Genomic DNA, 26354 nt, shown 5'->3' on the forward strand with positions numbered 1-26354 from the left:
AGTGTCCTGCCAGGGTCGTGTGTGCACTGCTCCTTGAACCCCAACATCTTTAAGACGCAGCTACTCCTGGAAGTATGTGACTAGATAAAAGCAATACTTCTACATTTGTTTTAAAGGTATGTGATTAAAAATAAGTACACATTTGAATAGTTCATGTGCAGTGATAAATGCCTGTACAGTCAACTAGCCCAAAAAACTTTTAAAGTTTCTTTACTGAAAAAAATGATTTCCTTACACGCAGGCAAGGAAAGTGTTATTTACTAAGCACCTTTTATGTGTCAGTTCTGTGCTAGGCACATATTAACTGTATAATTATAAACTAATAAGCAAGGGATTAATAATTGGTAGCTAGTTAATAAATAGCAAATATCTCCTACTTTATAAAGAAACCAGAAGCCAGAAAATACTATTTTATTGTAGGGAAACAGATTTAAGAAGGGAAAATATCTGCCAGACGTCCCACAGCCAGTGGCAGTGTGCAGAACTTAAACACGCCATGACCTCAGATCTTAATGCACGGAACCCTTTACTACAGCATCTTGGGGCTGCTGCTAAGTCGTTAGAAGAGAGCTGAAGCCACGTGTCTAAATAAAGCCTTATTTCATGGGCCCGGTCACTTCTTGCCTCACCAGAGTTTCCAGCTGCGAGAAGTAGGGGTTGTGTGCATTTCCCAGAGAGGACAAGCTCGTTGAGGCCCCACCATTAAAGTGTCAGAAAAGAGATCAGAGCCAGATGGGACTTGTGACAAACAAGAATGTTCCCTTAGAAAGAGTAACAATCTTCTGGCGTTGCCTCAGGCCTAAACCTCAGCAAAAGGTGGTTAATGAGGGGCGCCTGGGTGGCTCAGTCCCAAGTGTCCAACTCTCGGTTTTGGCTCAGGTCATGACCTCACGGTTTATGGGATCAAGCACAGTGCCTGCTTAGGATTCTCTCTCCCTCTCTCTCAAAATAAACAAACATTTGAAATTTTAAAAAAAGGTCGTTAATGAAAACAGGCATTACAGCTTGCCAATCGGATAAATTAAGAAATTTATTTATATTTCACCTTTTAAAAGCCAGAACATAACAAATTTCACTTTCTGGAAAGTCATCTTATTAGAAATACATGAAGTGCACTTAATACAAGGAAATCAGTTTCTTGGTACCACTAGTGAGATGGACACTCTCATCAGTTCCCTCAAAAGAAGGCTTTGTCAAATTTCCCTCCAAACTTAGACCTCTCAATTCAGGGAGGTCTAAGTGAACTTCCAGAAACTACAGTGAAGACATGGACCTTAACATTTGGGCCCTCTGAAGCAACATCACATTAGAAAAAACCATTTTGCCCAGCAAAGGGCCCCGTCTCTGCTGGGCACCAGGTACCCGCAGCCCCCACGGCAGCAGGGAGAGGCCCACAAGAGCAGTGCACACAGGCCCAAAGCTCTCTGTCACTTGCAACCTCAGCCACTGAGCAGAAAAACTTTCCATGTTCAGCATAGAGAGGTTTGACATGAAAAAATGAACCTAAATCCACATGTCTTTTGGTTCCGCTCCTACAGATTAGACTGACACAGCTCTCAGCCCTGTGTTTATTAATGTTGCAAAACCTGGTGAGCTTCAAGTTTCTTGAGATAGTTTCCAGCAGACAGTTTCCATTAACAAGTGCTCAGAGGAGTCAGGTTTGCCTCTTTAACAGTGTGTCTTGTCAAAGAGAGGCTGTGGTGCCAGGTTTCCCATAACCTCTGCTCAACAAGGCAGGTTTTCACATACTGATTTACACATGGAAGCCTGTTTCATAAGGAACCCATTTGTGATAGAAAAGCAATACCCAGTTTAATCTAAGTTATTACCAAATAAAAGATAAAATAACTATAATATCTACAGGAGCCCCCAAACCTCTTCCTTCTTATTCATTTGAGGACTCCTTTTCGTGCCTCAAGGACAAGAATGTAAGCAGGCCCCCAAACAGAGAGGTAAACATGACCCAGTCATCTGAAAATACCGTATTAGTTTGAAAATCAGAACCAAAAAGCTACGGCCCTTGCACTGCTCTTAGCTGACCCTCCTCCCCACTTATGGATAAATGGAGTTTAACTTTCCTAACCTAGAAACACTTATTGTCACTAAAAATATATGGTTATACCTTACCCTAAAAAGGCACCATGCAGGCATTTAAGACTGAACCAGTTAATACTAAGGGTGTGCAGACGTGGTAGGAAAATAGAACTAATCAAAACTTCCAGCATCAGATCATGCTCAACCCAGAACATTCACCCAAACAGGCCTTTTGAGGTGTTTCCCAGGAGGTAAAGTCCCGCTTCTGGTAGCTGCTCCTAAGGACCAACAAACAAGAACCCCCGCAGCACAGGAGCGCCGTTGCCGACTGGACGCGCTTTTGCCAGAGTGCACACAGAGCAGGGACAAGGAGAGGAGACGCTGGTCTCATGTGTGCTATTCGTGACCCAGAACAGGCCCTGGCCGGCTCAGAGGGCCTGAGAGATGAACGCTAGAGGGGAGGAACGAGAGTGAAACAAGGGGGGGGGGAGCTGAGTTCTCTGCCAGAAGAGGAAGCAGAAACTCCAGGGAGCAGCTGAGGAGCAATCAAAGACCAGACACGTGACAGAGTTAAGAGTAGGGAGACCCCAAAGGAGAGGACGGCTCTGACCTGGGGACCTTTCTCCCTGTCAGAAGTGACGACAGTTCACTTCCAGGTCTGTTGTACATTTAAGGTGAAGGAGTCACATGTTTCACGCCGAACACACGACGAAAGCTCTGGTGCACGAGCTGGACGCAGAGACTGCTCACTGGTCGATGATGGAGCGCTGCAGCACCTGGTTCATCATGTCCTCTTCATCAACATCATAATCCTGAGGGCAAAACACAGACGCTTGGTCCCAGCACCCGTTACAGCCACAAAGGCTCTCGTTCAAAAGGAGAAGCGGGACGGCCCAGTGGCGGGCTGCGGAGGCCACTGCCCCGGCACGGATCCCCGCTCGTTTTCGGCACCAGCCACGAAACTCTGGGCAAACTGTTGGACCTGTCTGTGCCTCTGCCGCCTCATCCTGAAGATGGCAATACTGACGGCTCCCTTAGACAGGGCCCAGGAAGACCACAGAGCACCTTGTAGTGCACGGGGCCTGGCACAGACCAAGTGCTCAAATGGGAGGACACTGGAGTGAAACCCGCCTTTTCAATTCAATGAGGCCAAATTATCTACTTGATTAGGACTTGGGAATTTCACTGGTCTTCAGAGCACTAACAAAAAGGACAGTTATTTTGAAGTCTGAATCTCAGACACTCTCTTAGACTGAGAATATAGTTTCTTATGACAACTTAAGAAAGAGTCATGCTTTCCTCCTTGGGTCCTGAAACATAGCTAGTAAGACTGAATACTATTCTGAAGTGATCACAACACACACATATACGTAAGCAAACAAAATGGTTTACCAAAAGGTTGGCCAAATTTATCTATTACTATAATGCTAACACAACAGCGGGCCCCTTCAAACCACTCAGCTCTAGGGAAAGGATACAAACTGGATAACTACTTTGGCAAGTGGATGTGGTTTGTTTGACCTAAAAGGCTTTAAAAAACATGTGACACTTCATATGAAACTGCCTTTCCAGCTTCTTGGGGTTGGGACAAGTGGAGAAAACTGGCAGCACTGGGCCTGTACCTCTGCACACTAACAATCAGCAGCCGCGGTGGCAGCATGGCCATGTGTCAGACACCACCTGGCTTGCAAACCCTCAGGAAGACCATTTCCAGCACCTGCTTGGTCCCCCTGGGCAGCTGAGCTTCAGGATCCCAAGCCAGGTTCTGGGACAGGCAGAAACTACACGTACCAAAAGAAAGTGGGAAAAACTTCTGGGAAAAACCCCAGGAGCAATCTTACACGATGTGTCACTGCAGATGACCGGCCAGTTCACCTTCTTGAATACCACACAACAAAGGCTCGGGCCTCTCAGCGGGCTCACAAATGTAAGCCACAAAGCTGCTGTTCCAGGGAGCCCATCACATCAGTGCCACACTCAACAATGGGGCCCATAGCTTTCCAGGTAAGAGAAGGGGTGTTGCTGTGTTGTCATCTCAGGGGGGAGATCAGACCCTGGGCTCCAGACTCACCACAAAAGTGTCATAAGAAAACTGGTGCCGGCGCTGGATGTGCTCTATGAAGTTGGCGCTGCGGTAGTTGGGGTCTCCCCAGGGCATCGAGGCACATATCGGACAAACCTTTCGACAAAGAAGAACAGACTTAAGCACCTGACATTTGAGCTAACATTAGCCCTCTGTGGCCTGCAGCTGGCCTCCTTTCTTCCAGGGCAGCGTTCCTGACACATCAGTTTAGGGTCTGGCCGCTCCTTCATATGTACATTCGTATCCCAGAAAACAGGGTCACTCTCCTACTCAGGTCCAATGAGTGAGAGTGCCTAACGGCTTTGGCCATGATACCACCCTTTCCTGATCCCCTACTGTGGTCAGGACAATGCGTCAGCCCAGTAGGGGCCTCGACGATGGCCTTCTGACCCAGCACACAAAATGATCCAAAAGTACAAAGAAAAACAAGGAAATGACAGATGAAAAATAAGCTGACGAAGTAAAACACAACTATCTATGCTATTTTTACAAAGTAAATGCGGAGATGAGAGGGGTGAGGCTGAAAAGCCCTCACATAAGAAGTCGATTTGGGACCTATGGGGACCGCATCAAAATAAAAAGCTTCTGCACAGTGAAGGAAACAATAGCAAAACTAAAAGGCAACTGACGGAATGGGAGAAGACATTTGCAAATAACAGATCAGATAAAAGGTTAGTATCCAAAATCTATAAAGACCTTATCAAACTCAATACCCAAAAAACAAATAATCCAGTGAAGAAATGAGCAAAAGACATGAATAGACACTTCTCCAAAGAAGATATCCAGATGGCCAACAGACAAATGAAAAAAATGTTCAACATCACTCATCAGGGAACACAAATCAAAACCACAATGAGTTCATGTTAATGGCTAACATTAACAACTCAGGCACCAACAGACGTTGGCGAGGGTATGGAGAAAGAGGAACTTTTGCACTGCTGCTGGGAATGCAAACTGGTGCAGCCACTCTGGAAAACAGTATGGAAGCTCCTCAAAAAATTAAAAATAGAACTACCCTACAATGCAGCAATCACACTCCAGATATTTATCCAAGGGATACAGGAGTGCTGTTTCAAAGGGGTACAATGCACCCCAACGTTTATAGCAGCACTATCAGCAATAGCCGAAGTATGGAAAGAGCCCAAATGTCCATCGATGGATGAACAGATAAAGAAGATGTGGTGTTTATAAACAATGGAGTAGTACTCAGCAATCAAAAAGAATGAAATCCTCCCACTTGCAACTATGTGGATGGAACTGGAGAGTAGGTAAAATTAGTCAGAGAAAGACAAATATACGACTTCACTCATATGATGACTTTAAGATACAAAACAGATGAACATAAGGGAAGGGAAGCAAAAATAATATAAAAACAGGGAAAGGACAAAACGTTAAGAGACTTTTTAATATGGAGAACAAACACAGGGTTGCTTGCAAGCGTTGGGGAGTGGGAATGGGCTAAATGGGTGAGGGGCATTACGGAATCTACTCCTGAAATCACTGTTACACTATATGCTAACTTGGATAGAAATTAAACAATAAATTAATAAAAATATTAAAGAGGTCAATTTGCGCTTTGAAGACTGGGAGGTACCTGGAAAGACAAAAGATGGAAGCGTGCTCCACAAGACAGGCAGTGGCACAGAGGGAAGGTCAGGAGGCAGCACTATAGGCATTATGGACGATCAGTCAGGCTAGAATGGAAAATTCAGAGACGGACAGAGAGGAGCTGGGACAGGGAGAAGCAGAAGCCTCAGAGGTTGGCTTAGAGATGGAACCCCATCATTTACAAGGAAGGTTAGTGACAAAAGAGGACTCTGAAACGGTGGAAGATTCCTTGGTGGAAGGAGCTGGTGGGCATGCAGCTGTGGCTGTGGGGTTGGACTGCGGGTCGGGTGAGGTCAGGTCAGGAGACTGAGGAGGAGGGGGCTTCCAAAGGGATTGGCTGACACATCAACAGTTAAGGAGTTCTGTAGAGGGAGAAGGGATAGAACTGAGGGCCAATGGCTGAAGGAAGAGAGGCTTCAATATAGACAAAATAACCAGAGGAATGTCAGGAAGTCAAAGGAGGGGAAAAAATCAGGTTGTAGTACCAGAAACCTCAATGTTGGGCACAGAACTTACTTGAAGGGAAAAAAGAGGAAGAGGTAATACTGCTGAAATGGACCATATCCAAACATTTAAAAAAAAAACAAAAACAAAAAAACTATGTGTCAGTCTGTGATACTTAAATGTCAAAGGACTGATAAGCACTTTCCTAATAATTTTTAAAATTTTAAAAATCTTTTTTAATGTTCATTTATTTTTGAGAGACAGATCATAAGCAGGAGAGGGGCAGAGAGCCCTGACACAGGGCTCAAACCCATGAACCATGAGATCATGATCTGAGCTGAAGTCAGACGGTTAACTGACTGAGCCACCCAGGCACCCCATAATTTCATATACATTCCCTTTCCCCACAACTATGAAGATAAAGATACTACTCTCAAAAGGAAAACAGTAGCTTTACAGAGAAGAAACCTGGTGGACACCAAGGGATCCAAGTTAACATTACCAACAACAGGGCCAGCAAAGATCTTGTGACCCGACACGGCATCTGGAGGACACATCGCTTATGGAACTTCCCTGCTTCTAATGATGAAGAAACAGACAAACCCAAATCCAAGGACCTCTTACAAAACAACTGGCCTGTACTCTTTAAAAACGTCAAGGTCATGAAAGGCAAAGAAAGGCCTAGGACTAGAGACATGACAATTAAATGTAACACACAGATCAAGGATTTGAGGGCAGGAGGATATTGCTATGAAGGACATAACAACGGTTAAAATTCAAGGGCAGTCCACTTTTTTTTTTTTTTTAAAAATAATATCTATGTCCAACATAGGGCTCGAACTCATGACCCTGAGATCCAAGAGCTGTATGCTCCACCAAATGAGCCAGCCAGGCGCCCCTATGATTAAAATTTAAACATGAATTTTATATTAGATTATCAGATTATGTCAATGATATGCTTCCAAACACAAAAAATGTGATTTTGTAAGAAAATGTTCTGTTCTTAGGAGGTATATGGTGAAGTGTGCAGGAGCAAAAAGGATATCTGTAACTTAATTATTGAAAGGCTGGCAAAATGTATGTACATGTAGAGCATCAATAAGCATATATGATAATACAGTAAAATATTACTAATCTGTGACTCTAGGTGAAGGGTACACAGGAGTTCACTGTACTAATCCTGTTCTTTTTTCTGTTTGACTTTTTCCCATAAAAAGCTCCTCTTACCACAGATTTGGTGTCCGTGCTATGGGACAGCTTGCAGTGTTCCACTAGCCCTTCCTGATCAAAGTTCTTCTCGGGACAGTACGGGCAAGGGAAGGTGTAACGGTTTGGGATGTTCCTGGAAGACAAGGGTGGAACAGAAGAAACATCTCTGTAAGTACCTTTCCACACTTCAACCACGGCACCCTCCAAAAAGGAGCAAAGTTCACTGTGTTATGACAGGGATTCTGGCCATCACTTCGAAAGCACAGCAAGTGTTCTGAAAAGAACTTAATAGCAGAGCTAATCTTTGAAGTGGGCATCAGAGTCCTCCACACCCCACCCCCAAAACGAAAACTGACAACATCTGCAGCCAGAATAGTAATTGTTCATCCACTTTCCCAGACTTCTACAACTAAGCCCTTGAACATGCAGTGTGTCCACCATCTTCATGGCAGAAGAGGACCTCCAGCAGAGGGAGCGTTTTGAGTCGTTTACCTTGGTTGAAGGGAGGCATCCTTGGTGGTGGCCTTCACACCTTCCATGATGTAATTCTGGTATTTGGAACAGGTAGCCACGTGGGCCCGGATCTTGGATAGGAAGAACTTGGACAGGAAGAATGAGAGCCCACAAGTTAGTCAGGCCTTGTACCAGGTCCCACATAGTCCCAAAGCAAGGGCAAGACAAAAAGCAGACTTGAACCACCCTGGCAAACAATCTCACCAGACTCCTGGCTATGCTGACAGGGCTAAAACGTGCAGGGTCTCTGTTGATACGAAAGCTGAGCTCTTACTTGACCAACCCAGGATGTCTGCTTCCACTTGAAAAAAACTGTCCGAGAGGTTCTTGATTTCAAGATATGCTCTCTCTCCTCAGACATACTCCAAACCCAGTGAAGGTTTAAAAGTTTTACACATAGCATTTCAACTAGCCTCTTCACAGCAAGCCAAGAACCACGTTCCATTACGTGCAGCAGCAAAAAGTAATCGTTTCAGTACAAGAGATAAAGACCAGTAATTGTAGTTAAGGTACAGAATGCCAGATTGTGGTGGTAAATGATCTTAAAAAAAAAAAAAAAAACAGAAATCTGAATTCTATTTCTCCTACAGAATCTAGTCTTCACAAGTTGAAAAGAGAAAACCTAGAGTGCTTCATCACAGGTGCTCTAAAAAGAAAGAAAAAGTATAAGGAATGAAGAAAAAGGGGAGGTAAAGGGAAGATAAACATTTTTTGAGGCATAATACACCTAGAATACAATACAATCATTAATCTTTAAAAAGGAAATTATCAAAAGTATACAGAAAAACAAAACCAAAATATCCATCATGCGTACATAAAGATAAAGTAATGGGTAATTTCATTTCAATATCCTGAGTTTCAAAATTAAAGGAAACCACAAGAAAAAAAAAGTTTCAATATTTGAGCTCTGGCTTACCACATGCTTCTTGCTGTCTTACCTCCAGCTAAAGAACTGGACTTTAAGCTGCTAACCAAAGAACTCCCAATTAAAAAGGATGGTAAATACCCCTATTCAGAACAGTACCCACTATGTACCCCTAGTGCTAAATCAGTCTGAAAGGAAGGAGATGGTAACATATATCCATTCTATGGCCATCCACACTAATGTGTTAAAGTAATGAAACTGACAACATTAGACTAGTTAAGTCATTAAGTGAAATTTTTTTTCAAAAATGAGAAAAAGCTCCAGAATTATACTATGATCATATTTTTTAAAATTCTGACAGCTATATTTGGTAAAAACCTTACATCTGTGTCTGTCAGAGAGCAGAAAATGTTCTACAGCCTTCTAAACGGAATCACTCTTAAAGAGGTCATCTCTGGGGGCACCTGTGTGGCTCAGTCGGTTAAGCATCTGACTCTTGATTTTGGTTCAGGTCATAATCTCACAGTTTGTGGGATCAAGCCCTGTGCTGGGCTCTGTGCTGACAGCATGGAGCCTGCTTGGGATTCTCTCTCTCTACCCCCATTCACTCACACCCTCTCTCTCAAATAAATACATTTATTTATTTATTTATTTTTTATATATATATTTTTTATTTATTTCTATGAGAGAGAGAGAGAGAGAGACAGCGTGAGCAGGGGAGGGTCAGAGAGAGAGGGAGACACAGACTCTGAAACAGGCTCCAGGCTCTGAGCTGGCAGTCAGCACAGAGCCCGATGCGGGGCTCGAACCCACGAACCGCGAGATCATGACCTAAGCGAAAGTCGGACGCTTAACCGACTAAGCCACCCAGGCGCCCCAAAATAAATACATTTAAAACATGTAATCTCTAGAGTAGGGAACAAGCCTACATTATTTTATATTTTTGTACGGTCTGAAATTAAGAAAATCATAATGATTTTAAAACCTATAAGGCTGCGTGTATCTCTTGGAAAATAAGACGATATTATTTCTCCTTTATAATAGATGTTAAATACACTTGATTCTAACATGATTATACAACAGTGTGGATGCATTTCAAATGTTTGCTATTATAATCAAATAATTTCATATTGACCTTTATGACATTCCTAGCAAGTGCTAAAAAGTTCAAATATTAAATTTTATATCTCTACTGATATAGATGATAAAATTTTCCTTCAAACTCATTACAGCAGGTAACTTTTTTGAGATGACCTCATCTTATATTAAAAAAAATTAAGAAACAAAGCCGCCTGGATGGCTCAGTTGGTTAAGCATCTAAATCCTGATTCTGGCTCAGGTCATGATCTCATGGTGCAGGCTCATGATCGAGCCCTGCATCAGGTTATGCGTGGACAGTGCAGAGCCTGCTTGGAGTTCTCTCTGACCCTTCCCAGCTCACACAGGTATGTGAGCTCTCCTTCTTTCAAAATAAATACATATTTAACAATAAATAAATAGCATTCTGTCATTCTAATTAAAGTTACTCATAATGCTTTGGAAAACTGCGTCTTTTATAGAAAAAAATGGGGTAACTGATTTTATAGTTTTCAAAGCTACATTATACTAAACCAACTCTTTAAAAAAATCAAAACCAAAAGTTACTAAAATGGAACAGCACAGCCATTGCCAGAGATAACTAGCATGCACACGTGCTGTTAGTCACCTAGTCATGCTCTAACTTCAGAAACACGTGGCAACAGCTCTGTGTTTTACCCCCCTCTCATCACAGGAGGACACTGACTCTTCCATTTTACTTCCACATACATTTTTACGGCAGCCATGGCAAGAAGTCTCTGTGCTCTCAATCTGCCGCTCGAGCTCCGCGGCTCGGACGCCAGGTGCCAGAGCGCTGCGACACACCCCACAGACAGGCTTCTTCGGCTTCAGACATTCCTGCAGGCATGCAGAGCAAAAGCTAGAACAAGACACACAGAGAACCTGCGTCATGCATCGTGGAGACAAGACAACAAAAATGGATAAACTTTTAAAAAGACATCAATGAATAATGGTTTAAAAACATATTGCTCCCTACTCCTGATTCAAACACGGAGTCGTCCCAGGCCAGAAAAACGGGGGGGGGGGGAGGGGGGGAACAGGTCCTGCAAGGAACAGCCAGGTCCACCAACAGGAACAAATGCAAAACACAACGCAAACTATCATGATACACGGTGAAAGGGGTTACGGCAGTCTTCAAACCTCAGCATCTGCCACTGAGGGATCTTGGTGGGGTTTTCCTGAACCTCGGTTTTTCCTCTGTGAAATGGAGATGGTAGTAGCTACCTCTGGGATTACTGGGATGGAATATGCATAGCAGACCCTTAGTACAGCGTCAAGCACATATGAAATGCATCACAAACAGGAGGTGCCACCATTAGAGGTGAGTGTAAAGCACTATGAGAGGACAAAGAGAAGTCCAACTAGTTGTGACCCAAGGAGGTAAGGGCGGGTAAGACTTCAGAGGGAGCATTCATGAAACAGCCTTAGGAGAAAGAGCTCAACTGGCAGAAGAAGGGAATACTCTAGGCCCTTAGACTTAAAAAATTAATGACGCACCTAAGGAAACAGTAGGAATCCAGATGTTTAACGAAAACAATCAACAAGGCCAAATCCGAGTTTTAGAAAAATAGCTGAGGTTATCATGGACAATCGAGTTCTTGATTTAAAAAAAAAAAAAAAATTTTTTTAAGGTGAGGAAAGACTGGAGCCTTGAAGTAGAAACTGAACAGATGGCTAAGGCAAGGAATTCTGAGGGCCTGAGGCAACAGTGAGTTAACTCATGAAATGATTCAGAGGTGGAGTCAGCAGCACTCAGTAACTTACTGAATTTGTAGAAGTCAAGTCAAAGATGGCCAAGTTTCTATCCTGAAACCTAGGCAGGTCATAATGCTGAGATTAATTCTGAGATAAGGTACACAGAAAGAATGGACAGACAGTAAGGCATAAAAATAGCTCAGCTACATACCCAACCTGGGAGACTTAAGGCAGGATAACAAAATCTGCTAGGAAGAATTCAACATGTATCATCAAAGGTAACCTGTGCATCTGACAAATTTTTATGTCTCTAAGGACTTTCTTCCTCTTTGTCATTAAGCTAAGTATTAACACTGCCACACAAAATAGACCAGAGGCTGGGAGAAGGTGAGGGGGCCTAGTGATTCATCACTGAGAGTAAAGTGGAGAAGGAAACAAAATCCCAGTTCTCTTGATTTTTTTTAAATGTTTATTTTTGAGAGAGAGACAAAGCAAGCAGGGGAGGGGCAGAGAGTGAGGGAAATACAGAATCCGAAGCAGGCTGCCGAGCTGTCAGCACAGAGCCCAATGTGGGGCTCAAACTCACAGTGGGATCATGACCTCAGTTGAAGTCTGATGCTTAACCGACTGAGCCACCGAGGCACCGTGGGGAAAAACACAAATGTTAATCTCCAATACTGATTAAGTATATGAAGGAAATAAAACAAGGCAAAGAGATCAATCTAGATAGATCATACTAAGCTTCTTTAAAGAGGTAATATTTGAGGGGCACCGGGGTGGCTCAGTCAGTTGAGTGACTGACTCTCGATTTTGGCTCAGATCATGATCCACATGTTGTGGGATGAAGCCCTGAGTCGGGCTCTATGCCGAATGTAGGGCCTGCTTTGGATTCTCTCCCTTTCTCTCTCTGCCCCACTACCCCACACTTACTCTCACACACACCCTCTCTCTTAGGGAAAAAAAAAAGGGGGGGGTTAATATTGGGCTGAGACCTAAAACTATGATAGCCACACAGACCTGGACACAAAGAGGTACACACGGAGATGATATACCAAGTGCAAAGGGGTTTCCAAAAAGCAGAAAGGAAGGCTTTGGGACCATGGTGGGGAGACCACTGAGAGAGGGTAAGTGATTAGGTTGGAGAGATAGACAGGGCCTTGTGGCCATCACTGTACCTCTTCTGAAAGGCAGATCACAAAAATAACCCAAGAGAACTGAGGGTCTCAGAGAAACCAAGCCTAGATGGTAGACAAAAGCTGCTTCAAACCTTCCTTCAAGCACACACCAAGATACAGCCATTAACCAAATATGCACAAGCCACTTTGTGCCAGAGTCATGCCCAACATGCTAGCCTTTTTAAAATTGTTTTTAAATGTAATTTATTGTCAAATTTGCTAACTTTGTTAAATTTGTTTCATTTATTTTTTATTTATTTTTATATTTTTTAAATTTTTTATTTATTGTTAAATTTGCTAATTGTCAAAAATTGCCTAACTTACAGTGTGTAAAGTGTGCTCTTGGTTTTGGGGGTAGATTCCCATGGTTCACCACTTACATACAACACCTAGTGCTCATTCTAACACATGCCCTCCTCCATGCCCATCATCCATTTTCCCCTCTCCCCACCCACTCCATCCACCCTCAGTTTGTTCTCTGTATTTAAGAGACTCTTATGGTTTGCTTCCCTCCCTTTCTGTAACTAATTTTTCCCCCTTCCCTTCCCCCATGGCCTTATGTTAAGTTTCTCAAGTTCCATATATGAGTGAAAGCATATGGTATCTGTCTTTCCCTGATTTTTAAAAATATTTATTTATTCTTGAGGGGGAGAGAGAGACAGAGTGCGAGTGGGGGAGGAGCAAAGAGAGAGGGAGACACAGAATCCAAAACAGGCTCCAGGCTCCGAGCTGTTAAGTACAGAGCCCAACGCAGGGCTCAAACTCATGAGCCATGAGATCATGACCTGAACTGAATTGGGCCACTTAACCAACTGGGCCACCCATGTGCCCCTATGACTGACTTATTTCACTTAGCATAATACCTTCCAGTTCTATCCACGTTCCTGCAAATGGCATGATTTCATTCTTTCTCATTGCCAAGTAGTATTCCATTCCATTGTTATATAAACCACATCTTCTTTATCAATTCATCAGTTGATGGATGTTTAAGCTCTTTCCAATAATTCGGCTATGGTTGAAAGCGCTGCTATAAACATCAGGGTACATGTGCCCTTATGAGTCAGCACTCCTGTATCCTTTGGATACATTCCTAGTAGCACTATTGCTGGGTTGTAGGATTGCTCTATTTTTAATTTTTTTAGGAACCTCCACACTGTTTTCCCGAGCCTGCACCAGTTGCATTCCCACCAATAGTGCAAGAGGGTTCCTGTTTCTCCACATCCTCACCAGCATCTGTTGTTTCCTGAGTTATTAATTTTAGCCACTGACTGGTGTGAAGTGGTAACTCAGAAAAGCTTTGATTTGTATTTCCCTGATGACGAGTGTCGCTGAGCATCTTTTCATGTGTCTGTTGGCCATCTGGGTGTCTTCTTTGGAAAAGTGTCTGTTCATGTCTTCTGCCCATTTCTTCACTGGATTATTTGTTCTTCGGGTGTTGAGTTCGGTAAGTTCTTTATAGATTTTGGTTACTAACCTTTTATCTGATATGTCATTTGCAAGTATCTTTTCTCATTCCATCAGTTGCCTTTTAGCTTTGTTTCCTATCCAAGCCTGCTTTTAAATGGTCCCTTTATCTTGGGCTGGCTTTCAGTTTCCCTTTCTTATTTATGGGCCTTGATCTAGTTCAGCCTTCTAGGTCCTCCACCCTTTCTGTTACAGTGATATGTAAAAAGTCCCTCCTCCAGCTATATTTCACTGAATTGCAAGGACACAGTCATTCAGGGCTTGAAATAAAGTTTTATATAAACTCAATGCCCCACCCAGCCAGAGCTGCAAAGATGCTGGTTTCTAAGCACAGATGTTAGCAAAAATCTGCCACTGTTTGCTGAGCAACAAGCCCTTGGCTGGAGCTAAGGGAGACGTGGCTGCCCTCACACAGGTCATCCATCTGTCTTCAATCAGCAGAACTGATGAACACTTGGAACTATAATGGTGAGTATAGAAAAGAGCAAAAGTTTGAAACCCTGTGCTGCCTCCTTGACCTCTGGCCAGGGTAAGGTTCATGTGGCTCAATAAACCTCAAACTTTGCTGCTGTTCAGTTGGTAAATTGCGCTAGACCAAGCCTCTTTATAAACATTAACTGAAATCCAATGAGGTGTGCCTGGGTGGCTCAGTCGGTTAACTGAGAGTTAAGAGTTGGCGAGTCAATCTTGGCTCAGGTCATGATCTTGTGAGATCGAGCCCTGAGTTGGGTTCTTTACTGACAGCACTGAGCCTGCTGGGATTCTGTCTCCCCCTCTCTGTCCCTCCCCTGCTCACTCTCTATCAAAGATAAATAAACTTAAAAAAAAAAGAGAGAAATCCAATGAATTAGTCAAAAATTATGTAAATATAGGAGGACTGATCCAAGGAAAAGAAGACTCAATGAGAATGCTATCGAGCCTCCACTGTAACTCACATAAGTCTGCTTCCACCACCAATTTCTCAGTTCACCTACCCATTACCTGACTGCTCCCCTACTCATACACACCAGTCTGATCCCTATAAAACCCTCCCACTGCACCATGAACTTTTATAATAGTCGAAACACTTGTCTTACTTATCAATTAACTGGGTTGGAAGCTCCAAGGGCAGTATATCACCTTGTTTCTTACTACGCCCCAAGAACCTGGCACACAGTGAGCCTACAAATATTTTAGTTGAAGACTGGAAAATGGACACTCAGATGCTAGGCACTGGGGATACAGGGAGGGACAACACAGATATGGCCAATGCCCTCATGATCTCTAAGTTTTGCTCTGTGTAAGGACGAAGGACGCCCAGAGAGCGAAGCAGAGGAGCAGTTTAAGTAGAGATAGTGATAAGGGAGGGGACTTAGACTGGGACTTGAAGTCTGGAAAGGTTTTGTGAAAGTTGCGAGGTCGATGCAGATGGGGCAGGAAGAGTTCCAGGCGAACTCAACTGCAAGTGGGAACAGCCCAAAGCTAGAAAGAGCTTAGAGTACTTGAAGCAAAAAGCAGTCAGTGTGGCTGGGGAGCTCTTGCCAGGTGCCAATCATTCTCTGGGCTGGCAAGGAGACACCTGCACGTCACCTGGGAAGAGTTATACAATGATGAGCCGCCGGTATGTGGGCCTCAGTCCCCTGGCCTGCAAAATGACTGCCAACCCTCCTCCTCTGCAGGACTGCTGGAGAAGTTAACAATACCTGGGAAGCCCAGCGGGTGCCTATTGTGCCTGCTCTCCAGTAAAAGTGTCCTAAAAACAATGCCAAGGCGATGCCCATGCTAAGCACTGCTGGGAGACCTCTGAGGAAACGCCACCTCCCAGCAGCAAGAAGTGGCCACATTTTCTACAGTTCTTTCAACTCAGGTGTGTTTCTGTGTCTGACGAGGCAAGGCTGAGATTCAAATCCGGCCCACCTCAAGGCACCTACCCCAGCCCAGGGTCTGTAATTTTCAGACACAGTTCCTTCAGTCGTCCTAACCAGTGTGTTAGCTACATGCAGGCCGTGGGAGTTTAATTTCAAACAAAACGCAGCAAACCTCGTACACAAGCAGGAATGCCAACCACCGCTCTCCGCAACTCCCAACCCCTTTCGCAGTTCAAGGCCGACTGGTGAGCTCTATTTATCAAGACTTCCCTTTTGTTCTTTTAGTCTAGTTCAGCGTTTTTCCGGCTTCGGTCCACATTCGAATTACTTGGCAGAACTGGATACATGATGCCCTACGTCCGTTACTTTAGCAGCCATGCACGGACTAGTCAAAAAAAAACTGCGGCTGAGGGCCGACTGTTTTTGTTTTTGTTTTTTTTTTCAAGTGAACTCTGACCACCTGGAGATCAAGAGTCGCACTCTAAAGACGGAGCCGGCCAGGCGCCCCGCCGAGGGCCGACGGGAGACTCTCCCTACTCCCCCCAGCAGGGTGCCGCTTCACAACCGGGCCTGAGGAGCCTGACAGGCCGCCTGGAACACAGTAGGCGCTCAACAGACGGCGGGGTACCTGGAAGTGAGCAGGTAAGAGAAGAGCGCCCCGGAACTTCCACAGGCCGCCAGGAAGCCTGGAGGGCCCCGCGAAGAGGCGCCTGTAGGCCGGTCCTTGACCTTCCGCTCCGGGACCCTCCCCGCCCGGGTCTCGCCCCTCCCTACCAGACTCCCCCCGACCAGGCCCCGGCTTGCCGCTTACACGTGACCACAGGGCACCTGCACCGGCTTCTCGTACACTTCCAAGCACACAGGACACGTGAAGCGGCCCAAGGGGTCGGCCTCGGCCGCGGGCCCAGCCAACTGCGAACCACCATCAGGACCCTGCTGTTGCGCCGCCATCTTGCTGCCGCGCCGAGCGGCGCAACGGCGGCCGAGCTCCTGCCCGAGGGGGCGGGGCGGAGGCAGTAGGCTGGCGCGCGCCGGGGGCGGGGCTCGCGGCCAACCGGGGAGGGACGGGGCGGGACCCTGTGAGGTGAGGGGCGCTTGGGGCGTGGCTTATGGGAAGGGCGCGAGGCTGGGGAGGGGCTAGCGGGTGGGCCACGCCTCCTGGCCCTCCGACTGACAGCCTGGAGGGAAGGCGAGTCGAGGGAAATCTGGAAAATGTGGACGTTTCATCCAGAGACCGGCAGAGTTGGAACAGTTGGGACAGGCTTTGTGTCTGCGGGTGTTTCCTCCATTTAAATCATTACTATTACTTAGTATTTTACCCCAAATCGAGTTGCCTTTTCTTTAAACTTAGGCAAAGTTTTATTTTTTAGGCGAGCAAATTTTATTTATTTTTTTATGTTTTATTTCTGAGAGACAGACAGTGTGAGCAGGGGAGGGTCAGAGAGAGAGGGAGACACAGAATCTAAAGCAGGCTCCAGGCTCTGAGCTAGCTGTCAGCACAGACCCCGACGTGGGGCTCGAACCCACGAACCGTGAGATCATAACCTGCGCTGATGCTTAACCGACTGAGCCACCCAGGTGCCCCAGGCAAAGAAATTTTAAAGAGCGGTCACTCCTGAGCTACAAACAGAAAAATCTCACTTTTTTTTAAGTTTATGTATTTATTTTGAGGGGAGAAAGAATGCATGTGAGGGAGGGGCAGAGAGAGGGAGTGAGAAAGAATCCTAAGCAGGCTCCACACTCCCAGCACAGAGCCCAACACAGGGGTCGGGGTTGGTACTGAAGAACAGTGAGATGACCGACCTGAGCCAAAATCGAGAGTCGACACTCAACCCACTGAGCCACCCGGGTACCCCAAATCTCCCTTATTTCTAAGAGCACTGTAATAATACAGTGGAAAAAAGACAGTATTATTAATTCATGCTGACGTTCAGAAGGGAGGGTAGCCGTTACTAGAGGCGTTGAACACGGGCTATGGCCACACTGAGCTGGCCCAGTGAAAGCAGAAAAGTGGGAGGCTCCTCAGGGAGTTACAGTTTTTCAGGATTGTGTTCACACATCTCCTGGCCCTGGTGATGGGGCCCAACACCCGCTCTGCATAGACCGGGAAGCTGAGGCTTGCTGAGGTAGCTTAGACCTCAATCTCACAAGAAGGCGACAGACCTGGAGCCCAGATGTTTTGAATGCCAACTTTCTGCACTTTCTACCGCACCAAATTGGCTCTTGCGGACGGCCCATTTAACAAAAGATACATCTTGTTAAAAGGCAGTCTCTGCTAACAATTCTAACCAGGTTTTCTTAACCAGGATAATCACCCAACAATCAAAACTTCTACCTTGAAAGGCCACAGAGGCCTCGCAGTATGCAGTCTACACAGGACAAATCAATCCTGTTTGTTATCCAGCTTAACTGAATGCAGGAGGATTATTTCTAGCTATCCATACAGGCATCTTTTCACCAATAAATAACTTGGTGTGTATATGCAGCAGCCCAAGGGGGACAATGTTTACCCTTTTACTGTAAAAGTGTTTTACACTGTTTTTCTTTTTCCTGTTCCTATGGCAGGCATCCACGCATCTGATCTCTTTCCAGCCAAATATGCCCTGTCTCCCCTCCAGGGATGGGGCTGCCTTGGCAGAGGCAGGGGTGTGCCGTAGGTATTTACAAGCCTTTCTGTTAGCCTTGTAGCTGCTGCCAGACCCTGCCATGGGAGCCCCAGACCTGGGCTTCAGTATGACTGCCTCCAGTGTGGGCTCTAGAACCTACCATGAGCTTATACGCGTTAGTCACAGAGACGAAAGGACAGGATGGAACTGTTAAGAGTGAACTTTTTGTGCTTATTATTCTAGGCATTTTACATAAATGAATCCTCATTGTAACCTATGACTTAGGCTCTATTATCCCCATTTTACAGCAATGCAGATTGAAGCAGAAAGAGATGAAATTACCTTTTAACACAGATGGAAAATGATAGTCAGGATGTGAACACATGCAGTCTGGCTTTAGTATCTGTGCACTTGGGAGAACCTGTGTATCAGTCACCTGGAAGTCTTCTTAAACCACCCATTGCTGAAGCTAACCTCCAGAGTTCCTGATGCAGCAGGCCAATGGAGGTAGGGCCGAGGATTTGCATTTGTAACAGTTTTCCAGGTGAGGCTGGTGCTGTTGGACTAGGGGCCACGCTTTGAGAACCACTAGCCTATGCTGTCCTCCCCTCCCCCAATCAGTGCTGAGACTAGCTTCAGTGTGCTCCATCCCTTCCTGTTTTTCCTACGCATCCCCAGTGAGAATTTCTTCCCTATCCCTTCTCAGCTTGCAAATACATTGCCAGTCCTCATCTCTACACTCATATTCGCTGTTTTTCAAACCACAGTCAACCTAATAATGTGTGTTAAATCCATGAACCGTCCCTTCTTAATGTCCTTAAGGAAACTATTTCCCACAACAGTCTCTTCCTCCCCTTTAGCTTCTGTCAGACTCTCTCAGGCTGCCCATATCATCTAAGATCTTCTGTGAGCCTGGAGTGGGGGTGTCGGTCCTACTCAAAGACTTCACAGACTTGATTTTTTTAAAGTTTTTTTTATTCATTTATTTTGAGAAAGACACACACACACACACAGAATCCCAAGCAGGCTCTGCATTATTAGCTCAGGGCCTGATGTGGGGCTCAAACTCACAAGCTGTGAGATCATGACCTGAGTCGAAATCAAGAGTCAGATACTTAGCCCACTGAGCCACCCAGGTGCCCGTTGGCAGACTTGATTTTTACCACCAACATAGACTCATTCATTCAGGCAACAACGAGTCCCTGAGGGTCTCCTGTGTGCTAGGCCTTCTGCAAGATTCAGGGGAGAAGGATGGGGTCTCTAATGGGCAGTGAAGTAGGTGGGTGGTAGCAGATCCTTGAAAAAGTTTTTCAACTAAATAATGATCCTAAGGAAGTTTTCAGGGAGATCTGTCTGCTGTGGCGTGAGGTGACCCAGTCATGTGCCGACGCTCCTCACCCACAGAAACTGTGAGATAATCGAGGTGTGTCGTTTAAGCCACTAAGTTTATGGTCATTTGTTATACAGCAACGGACAATATAATCTCCTTTGTGGGCAATTTGCCTATAATTCTATAAGTTATAAGAGCATATACCCTTTGATTTATGTCTTCTATTTTCAGGACTTTATTCCATAGTCGTGAACCAACCAATATTATGGCTATTTAAGTTTAAATGAATTAGGGCTCCTGAGTGGCTCAGTCAGTTAAGCATCTGACTTCAGCTCAGGTCATGATCTCACAGTTCATGGATGTGAGCCTTGCGTCGGGCTCTGTGCTGACAGCTCAGAGCCTGGAGCCTGCTTCAGACTCTGTGTCTTCCTCTCTCTCTGTCCCTCCCCCTCTCTCCATCCCTCCCCCTGCTTGTGCTCTCTCTCTTTCTCAAAAATAAACATAAAAAAAAGAAAAATAAAAAAATAAATTTAAATAAATTAAAAAACAAAACTGAAGATTCAATTCCTCTGTCTCACTAGCCACATTTCTAGGGCTCAATAGCCACAAATAGCAGGTGGCTAGGTGTCAGACACAGTAGAAATGGAACATCACCGTCAACACAGTTCTGTGGGCAGTGCTGCTACGGACCTACTCACACATGTGGCACACAAGCAATGTTGAGCTTTGAATACTTTAAATCTATTTAAGACCTAACTCTTAGAACCTGATCAAATTTTTGGACACCTTGTAAATTCCAGATAGAAATCTTTTGCCAGATCTATGTATTACAAATATTTCTTCCCAGTCTATGGCCTGCCAATTTATAGTCTTAACTCTGTCTTTTTTATATATATGCTACATTGTAAAACTTATTATGGAAAGTTTTAAACATATATAAAAGTAAATTAAATGGAATGATAAATTTACATGTACGTATCATCCAGCTTTGTTAATTTTCAACTTATGATGAGTTTTATTCTACACCCTTCTCAATTCCTCCCTTCACCTGCTTGCCTGCACTATTTTGAAGCAAATTTAATTGTCTTTTGATGAGCAGGAAATTCTAATTTCGATAAGGTCTTTCTCCCCCCTTTCATTGTTAAGGCTTTGTGTTCTAAAAAAAAAAATCTTATCTGCCTTAAGATATTCTCCAACATGTTCATTTAGAAGTTTTGTTCTAGCTTTTATGTTTAGATCTATGATCTGTCTCAGATTAATTTTTGTGTGTGGTGTGAGGGGTGGGTCCAGCATTGGCTTTTCTCGATGGCTATCCAGCTGGTCCAATGCCATTTATTGAAAAGTCCACTCAGGGCACCTGGGTGGTTCAGTTGGTTGAGCGTCCGACTTCGACTCAGGTCACGATCTCATGGTTCATGGGTTCGAGCCCCGCGTAGGGCTCTGTGCTGACAGCTAGTTCAGAGCCTGGAGCCTGTTTCAGATTCTGTGTCTCCCTCTCTCTCTGACCCTCCCCTGCTCACGCTGTCTCTCTCTCTCTCTCTCAGAAATAAATAAAACTTTAAAAAAAAAGTCCACCCTGTGACCCTAATTTTCACTAAAGAAAAAATTTAGGTAAAATGCACAAATTTTACCCAAAAGGAATATAAACATATGTCCATTAAAAGATTTAAACAAGAATGCTCATAGTAGCTTCTACATGAATGTTCAAATAGATCTAATCTGGAAATACCCCAAAAGTAAATCAACATGTGAATGAGTAAATAAATCGTGGCACCTTCATACAATAGAATACCACTCAGTAATAAAAGGGAACAAACTATTAATATACTTATAATGTGGATGAATCCCCCAAACAGTATGCTGAGTGAGAGTAGCCAGACCCCAAATTTATGTAATGTATGATTACACTTACATGACATTCCAGATAAAACTAATCCTGTTGAAAGAAATAAGAACAGTGATTGTCTCTGGGTATGGACTTAACTGGAAAGGACATGAAGGGACTGTCTGAAGTTTTGGAAATGTTCTGTATTTTATTTCTTTATTTTCAATTATTAATTTCTTAAATGTTTATTTTTGCAAGAGACAGAGTGCAAGCAGGGTGTGGGGGAGGGGGGCAGAGATAAAGAGGGAGACACAGAATCGGAAGCAGGCTCCAGTCTCTGAGGTGTCAGCACAGAGCCTGCTGTGGAGCTGGAATTCACCAACAGCGAGATCATGACCTGAGCCGAAGTCAGGCTGCTTAACCGACTGAGCCAGCCAGGGGCCGTGGAAGTGTTCTATAATTTAAAAGAGATGGACAGTACATTTGTCAAAACTCATTGAATTGGGGGCACCTGGGTGGCTCAGTCGGTTAAGCGTCCGACTTAGGCTCAGGTCATGATCTCACGGTTTGTGAGCTTGAGCCCCACAGAGGGCTCTATGCTGACAGCTCGGAGACGGAGCCTGCTTTGGATTTTGTTTCCCTCTTTCTCTGTGCCTCCCCTGCTCACACTCTCTCTCTGTCTCTCAAAAATAAATAAACATTAAAGAGAAAAACTTGTTGACTTGTAACTTGTAAGATCTGTGCATTTCACTGTATGCAAATTATAATTCAAAGGAAAATTTAAAAGATGAAAAACTTAATGCATGTTAAGAATTTACTCCAAAGGCCAACAAATATTAAACATTTAACAAAAATTATCTACTATTATTAAACTTTTAAAATTATATACTTCTAAGTAAGAAAGAAACCCCGTCTTTTCAGATGATATTTGCACTTGCCTACTTGTGCTCCAGCATGATCACATTTAAAGTAATACAGCGGGGTGCCTGGGGGGCTCAGTCAGTTGGGTTGCTGATTCTTGATTTCAACTCAGGTCATGATCTCATGGTTGGGTTGGTGAGATCAAACCCCACGTCCGTCTCTGTGCTGACAGTGCGGAGCGTGCTTGGGATTCCCTCTCTTCCTTTCTCTGCCCCTTCCCCTGCTTGCATGTGAGCATGCGCATGTGCGTGTGTGCTTTTCTCTCTCACTCTCTCAAAATATTTTTAAAAATTTAAATAAATCTTGGTTCACATTTCTGTGATATGGCCAACTGAGAATGCATTCTTCAGTTTATTTTGACACTTGCTTTTTTAAACTTTTTAAAATTTTAACTTGGAGGAAAGGTCAAGAATTATACAATGAACTTTGGTATACACCCTTCACTCCTGGATGTTCCTATTTTGCTGTGTTTGTTTTATATTAATATATTTTTTCTATACTTATTTCTACATTTGTATATATTTATATTTGCTGCAAGGAAGCAGCAAAGTCCAGTCTAGGCATTCAGCTTCCAGAGTCCAGCCTTGTAGAGGGGCTGTGAGAGACTGAGTGGCTTGCCCAACTCATGGGGCTACTAAATGCAGTACTAGGGACTTGAACCCAGGTCTACTGACTGCAGTAATTTCTGTTCCATTGTGCCATGTTTCTAGGGGCCTTACATGCTGATTTCTTAGGCAGCGTATCCTTATCTACTAAGCACCAAACATCTGGTCTGGAGGGCAAGGGCTATAATCATCATCTTTCCTGCTCACAGACCTTCAGTGGTTCCTAGGTGTCCACAGGGTCACATTCAGACTCTTGGTCTGACATTTGAGGTCCTCAGAGCTGAGCTGCTCTCCCCTCACCCATTCTCAGCTTGCCTTGTGCATTCATCTCTAACCAGATGAACTACTTGTTGCTTCTCATCCATCCTTAGTACAGGGGTCAGACTTGGCACCCAGGGCCGCATGTAGCTCTTGGACATGTTCCTCTGGCAAACATAGCATTTCATGATTTTATGTTTAGTATCCGTATGGGATCATGGTTTCTTCCCTTCCCTTTATCGATCAATATCATTACTTATTTTGATGTTCAAATGGTCCCAGATTTGCCCAATAGGAACCCCTCCAATCTGGCTTTTGTGCCCTTTTGACATGTTCCACCCTTCTGTTGTCATTTCCTTACTTTCTGGCTCAGTAAGATGGTCCAGGCTCATATTGCAATTTCCTTGCCCGAACCCTAAGAATCATCATTTCTCCAAGAAACCTTTATTCTTTTGAGTGGAGAATGGTATTTAGAAAGCAAGATCTGGGTGCTAGGTGCTTATTGTTACAGGGGTGTCACTTCTTGTAGGCTCTGTCAGCAGACAGAACCAGGAAGTGTTTATGATTATGAAGTTTCACTTAAAAATCTAGACTTCTAGCTCCTCTTTGGAAATCTGAATATCTGATCACAATCAGCAGGGAAATTGGCAACAATCAGCGGGAGCATGGTACGGGTTCAACAATATTACTGTCCTCACTAAAGTATGTACTGAATGCCTCTTGTGAGCCAGGTACCATGTTAGATTACAATACTACTAATTTCTTACTATGTATTATGAGACTGTAGTACTCTAGAGCCTAGTTACACTGACCTTATATGCTTATAGGCAGTTGATTTTTTTTAAGTTTTATGTATTTTTGAGAGAGAGTGAGAGAGAGCGCGCACACACATGTGCAAGCAAGGGAGGGGCAGAGAGTGAGGGAGACCAAGGATCTGAAGGAAGCTCTGCACTGACAGGAACAAGCCCTGTGCGGGGCTCAAACTCACGAACGGTGAGATCATGACCTGAGCCGAAGTTGGACGCTTAACCAACTGAGCCACTCAGGCACCCCCGCGTTTGATTTTTAATTTCTGGTTCTTGCTTTTGATTGCTTTCTTCCCTCTAGCTGGAAGGAAAGCTGGACATCCCCTCAGGTCCAACTCACTCAAAGCGCAGCTCAAATGCCACTTCCTTGAGGCTGTCCCCTGTTTGCCCTGTTGGTGGTCACTTCTCCATTCTCTAAGGTCTATACCTTTCTCCTAACATTTACCACCTTCTACCCTGAATTCTAGGTTTTTAGTTCATCTACTGTTATTAATATTCTCTTTCTGATAAGGAGACTATACACTCCTTGAGGCAGGGGCTGTGTCCATCTTGTTCATAGTCATGCCCCTTAAATCTTAACATCAAACCTGGCATTCAATGAAAATTTCCATCAGAAACAAATACTGTTGGTGTGCCTGGCTGGCTCAGTCAGTAGAGCATGTGACTCTTAAGCTTAAGGTCATGAGTTCGAGCCCCATGTTGGATGTGGAGCGTTGTTTAAAAAAGCAAACATACAAATACTGGTGAGCCTCCTATTTTGTGTGGGCAAGTATATACATGGCGGATAGTGCTGATTATAATTGTGAGCAAAACAGATATAGTTATATCCTCATGGGGCTTACTGACTTTTGGGAGGAGGAAGGTATTAATACAGATCATATGTGTTTGTAGAATGATTTCAAAAACAAATAATCTCTATTTGCATTACTGTCCCCTATTGACATTCCTTTTTCATTCCACAACATGTACTGCAGAGTAAGGTAGGTTTACATTATCTTTTTAAAGTGATACATAGTATTCATTATATGGATACTTCATTTCTCTATGGATGGACTTTTAGAATGTTTTTGGGTTTTGCTTTTGCATTACAAAGGAGCATGCAACAGGTCTCTCTGTGTACATACTCTTGCTTCTCTGGTGGATTGCAAAAAATCAAATTACTGGGTCATAGGGTTGCTTTCCTTTTTCATTTTTGGTTCTAAACACATCTGTATCATCGAAACTCATGCATTATTTTTGCGATAAAAAAAGTAAAAAATAGAAAGAAGTAGGTAGATTTTTCGTGTTGTTGGCTCTAAGGAAGGAGAGGTGCCTAATCATTGTCACATGTCTATTATATAATCTGCTAATCATTATGTAATGAAATCTGAAAAGGATGCTTCTATCATTCCGCATCACCAGGCACAGAAATCTCAGGCCTTCAACCCTGTCTAAAAAATGAGAAACATGGCTCCCTTGGGGAGACTTTGGGTCCCTTCTGATATAAAATGCCACTGCATCTCCATGACCAGGGTTTCCTACTAGTAAAGCCTCCTTAAAAATGTTTCCCTTTTGGCTGCCACAGAACCACAGAGCTGTAAGGCACCTCTTAGCCACCTCGTGCAGTCTTGTAATCGTTTCCAAAGGAAAGTTTTGAGTTGTTGCAAGGACAGAGAGTTCTGTGGGACGGTTTTCCTCACCATCACTTTGCAGATAATTAAGAGAGGAGCTTAATCATGAGCTGATAAAGGTTGAAGTACACAGACCCTGAGTGGTGCTCAGATAGCAACAAAGTCATCACTGCTGTTTGAATAGCGGGTTCTGATTCTCCAAATGTATTCTGTGTTTTCTGTCATTGGCTCCTCTGAGACAAGACCCAGTGGCCTTAGCTGGGGACACTAAGGCTGAGAGAGAGTCCTGCAATCAAGGAACATCTCTTGGGCAGGTCCGGATCAGACGCATGCAGAGCTCAGGGGAAACACAGATGAA

General features: G+C 44.1%; 1 protein-coding gene across 1 annotated transcript; it reads right to left on the minus strand.

The window, feature by feature from the left end:
* Nucleotides 1–1010: 1010 nt before the first annotated feature.
* Nucleotides 1011–17028, minus strand: RNF114 (ring finger protein 114). Its single transcript, XM_039229994.1, has 6 exons — nt 16847–17028; nt 10563–10713; nt 7871–7977; nt 7397–7511; nt 4106–4213; nt 1011–2846 (listed from the first exon to the last, which is right to left on the minus strand). The coding sequence occupies exons 1-6, from the start codon at nt 16984–16986 to the stop codon at nt 2781–2783; spliced, it is 687 nt and encodes a 228-aa protein (XP_039085925.1). The 5' UTR covers nt 16987–17028; the 3' UTR covers nt 1011–2780.
* Between the last annotated feature and the right edge of the window lie 9326 nt (nt 17029–26354).

This window comes from Hyaena hyaena, unplaced genomic scaffold, assembly GCF_003009895.1.
Source record: "Hyaena hyaena isolate Hyena2069 unplaced genomic scaffold, ASM300989v1 scaffold_42, whole genome shotgun sequence".
In the NCBI taxonomy this organism is placed as follows: domain Eukaryota; kingdom Metazoa; phylum Chordata; class Mammalia; order Carnivora; family Hyaenidae; genus Hyaena; species Hyaena hyaena.

Bases quoted from the DNA above. Each gene is read 5' to 3' on its own strand.
- RNF114 (XM_039229994.1), bottom strand. From the start codon at position 16,986: ATGGCGGCGCAACAGCAGGGTCCTGATGGTGGTTCGCAGTTGGCTGGG. The intron at 7,978-10,562 runs GTATGTGGAAGT...TTCCTGTCCAAG, and splicing joins GCCATGGCTGCCGTAAAAAT to TTCTTCCTATCCAAGATCCG. The intron at 2,847-4,105 runs GTGAGTCTGGAG...TTTTGCCCTCAG, and splicing joins TTTCTTATGACACTTTTGTG to GATTATGATGTTGATGAAGA.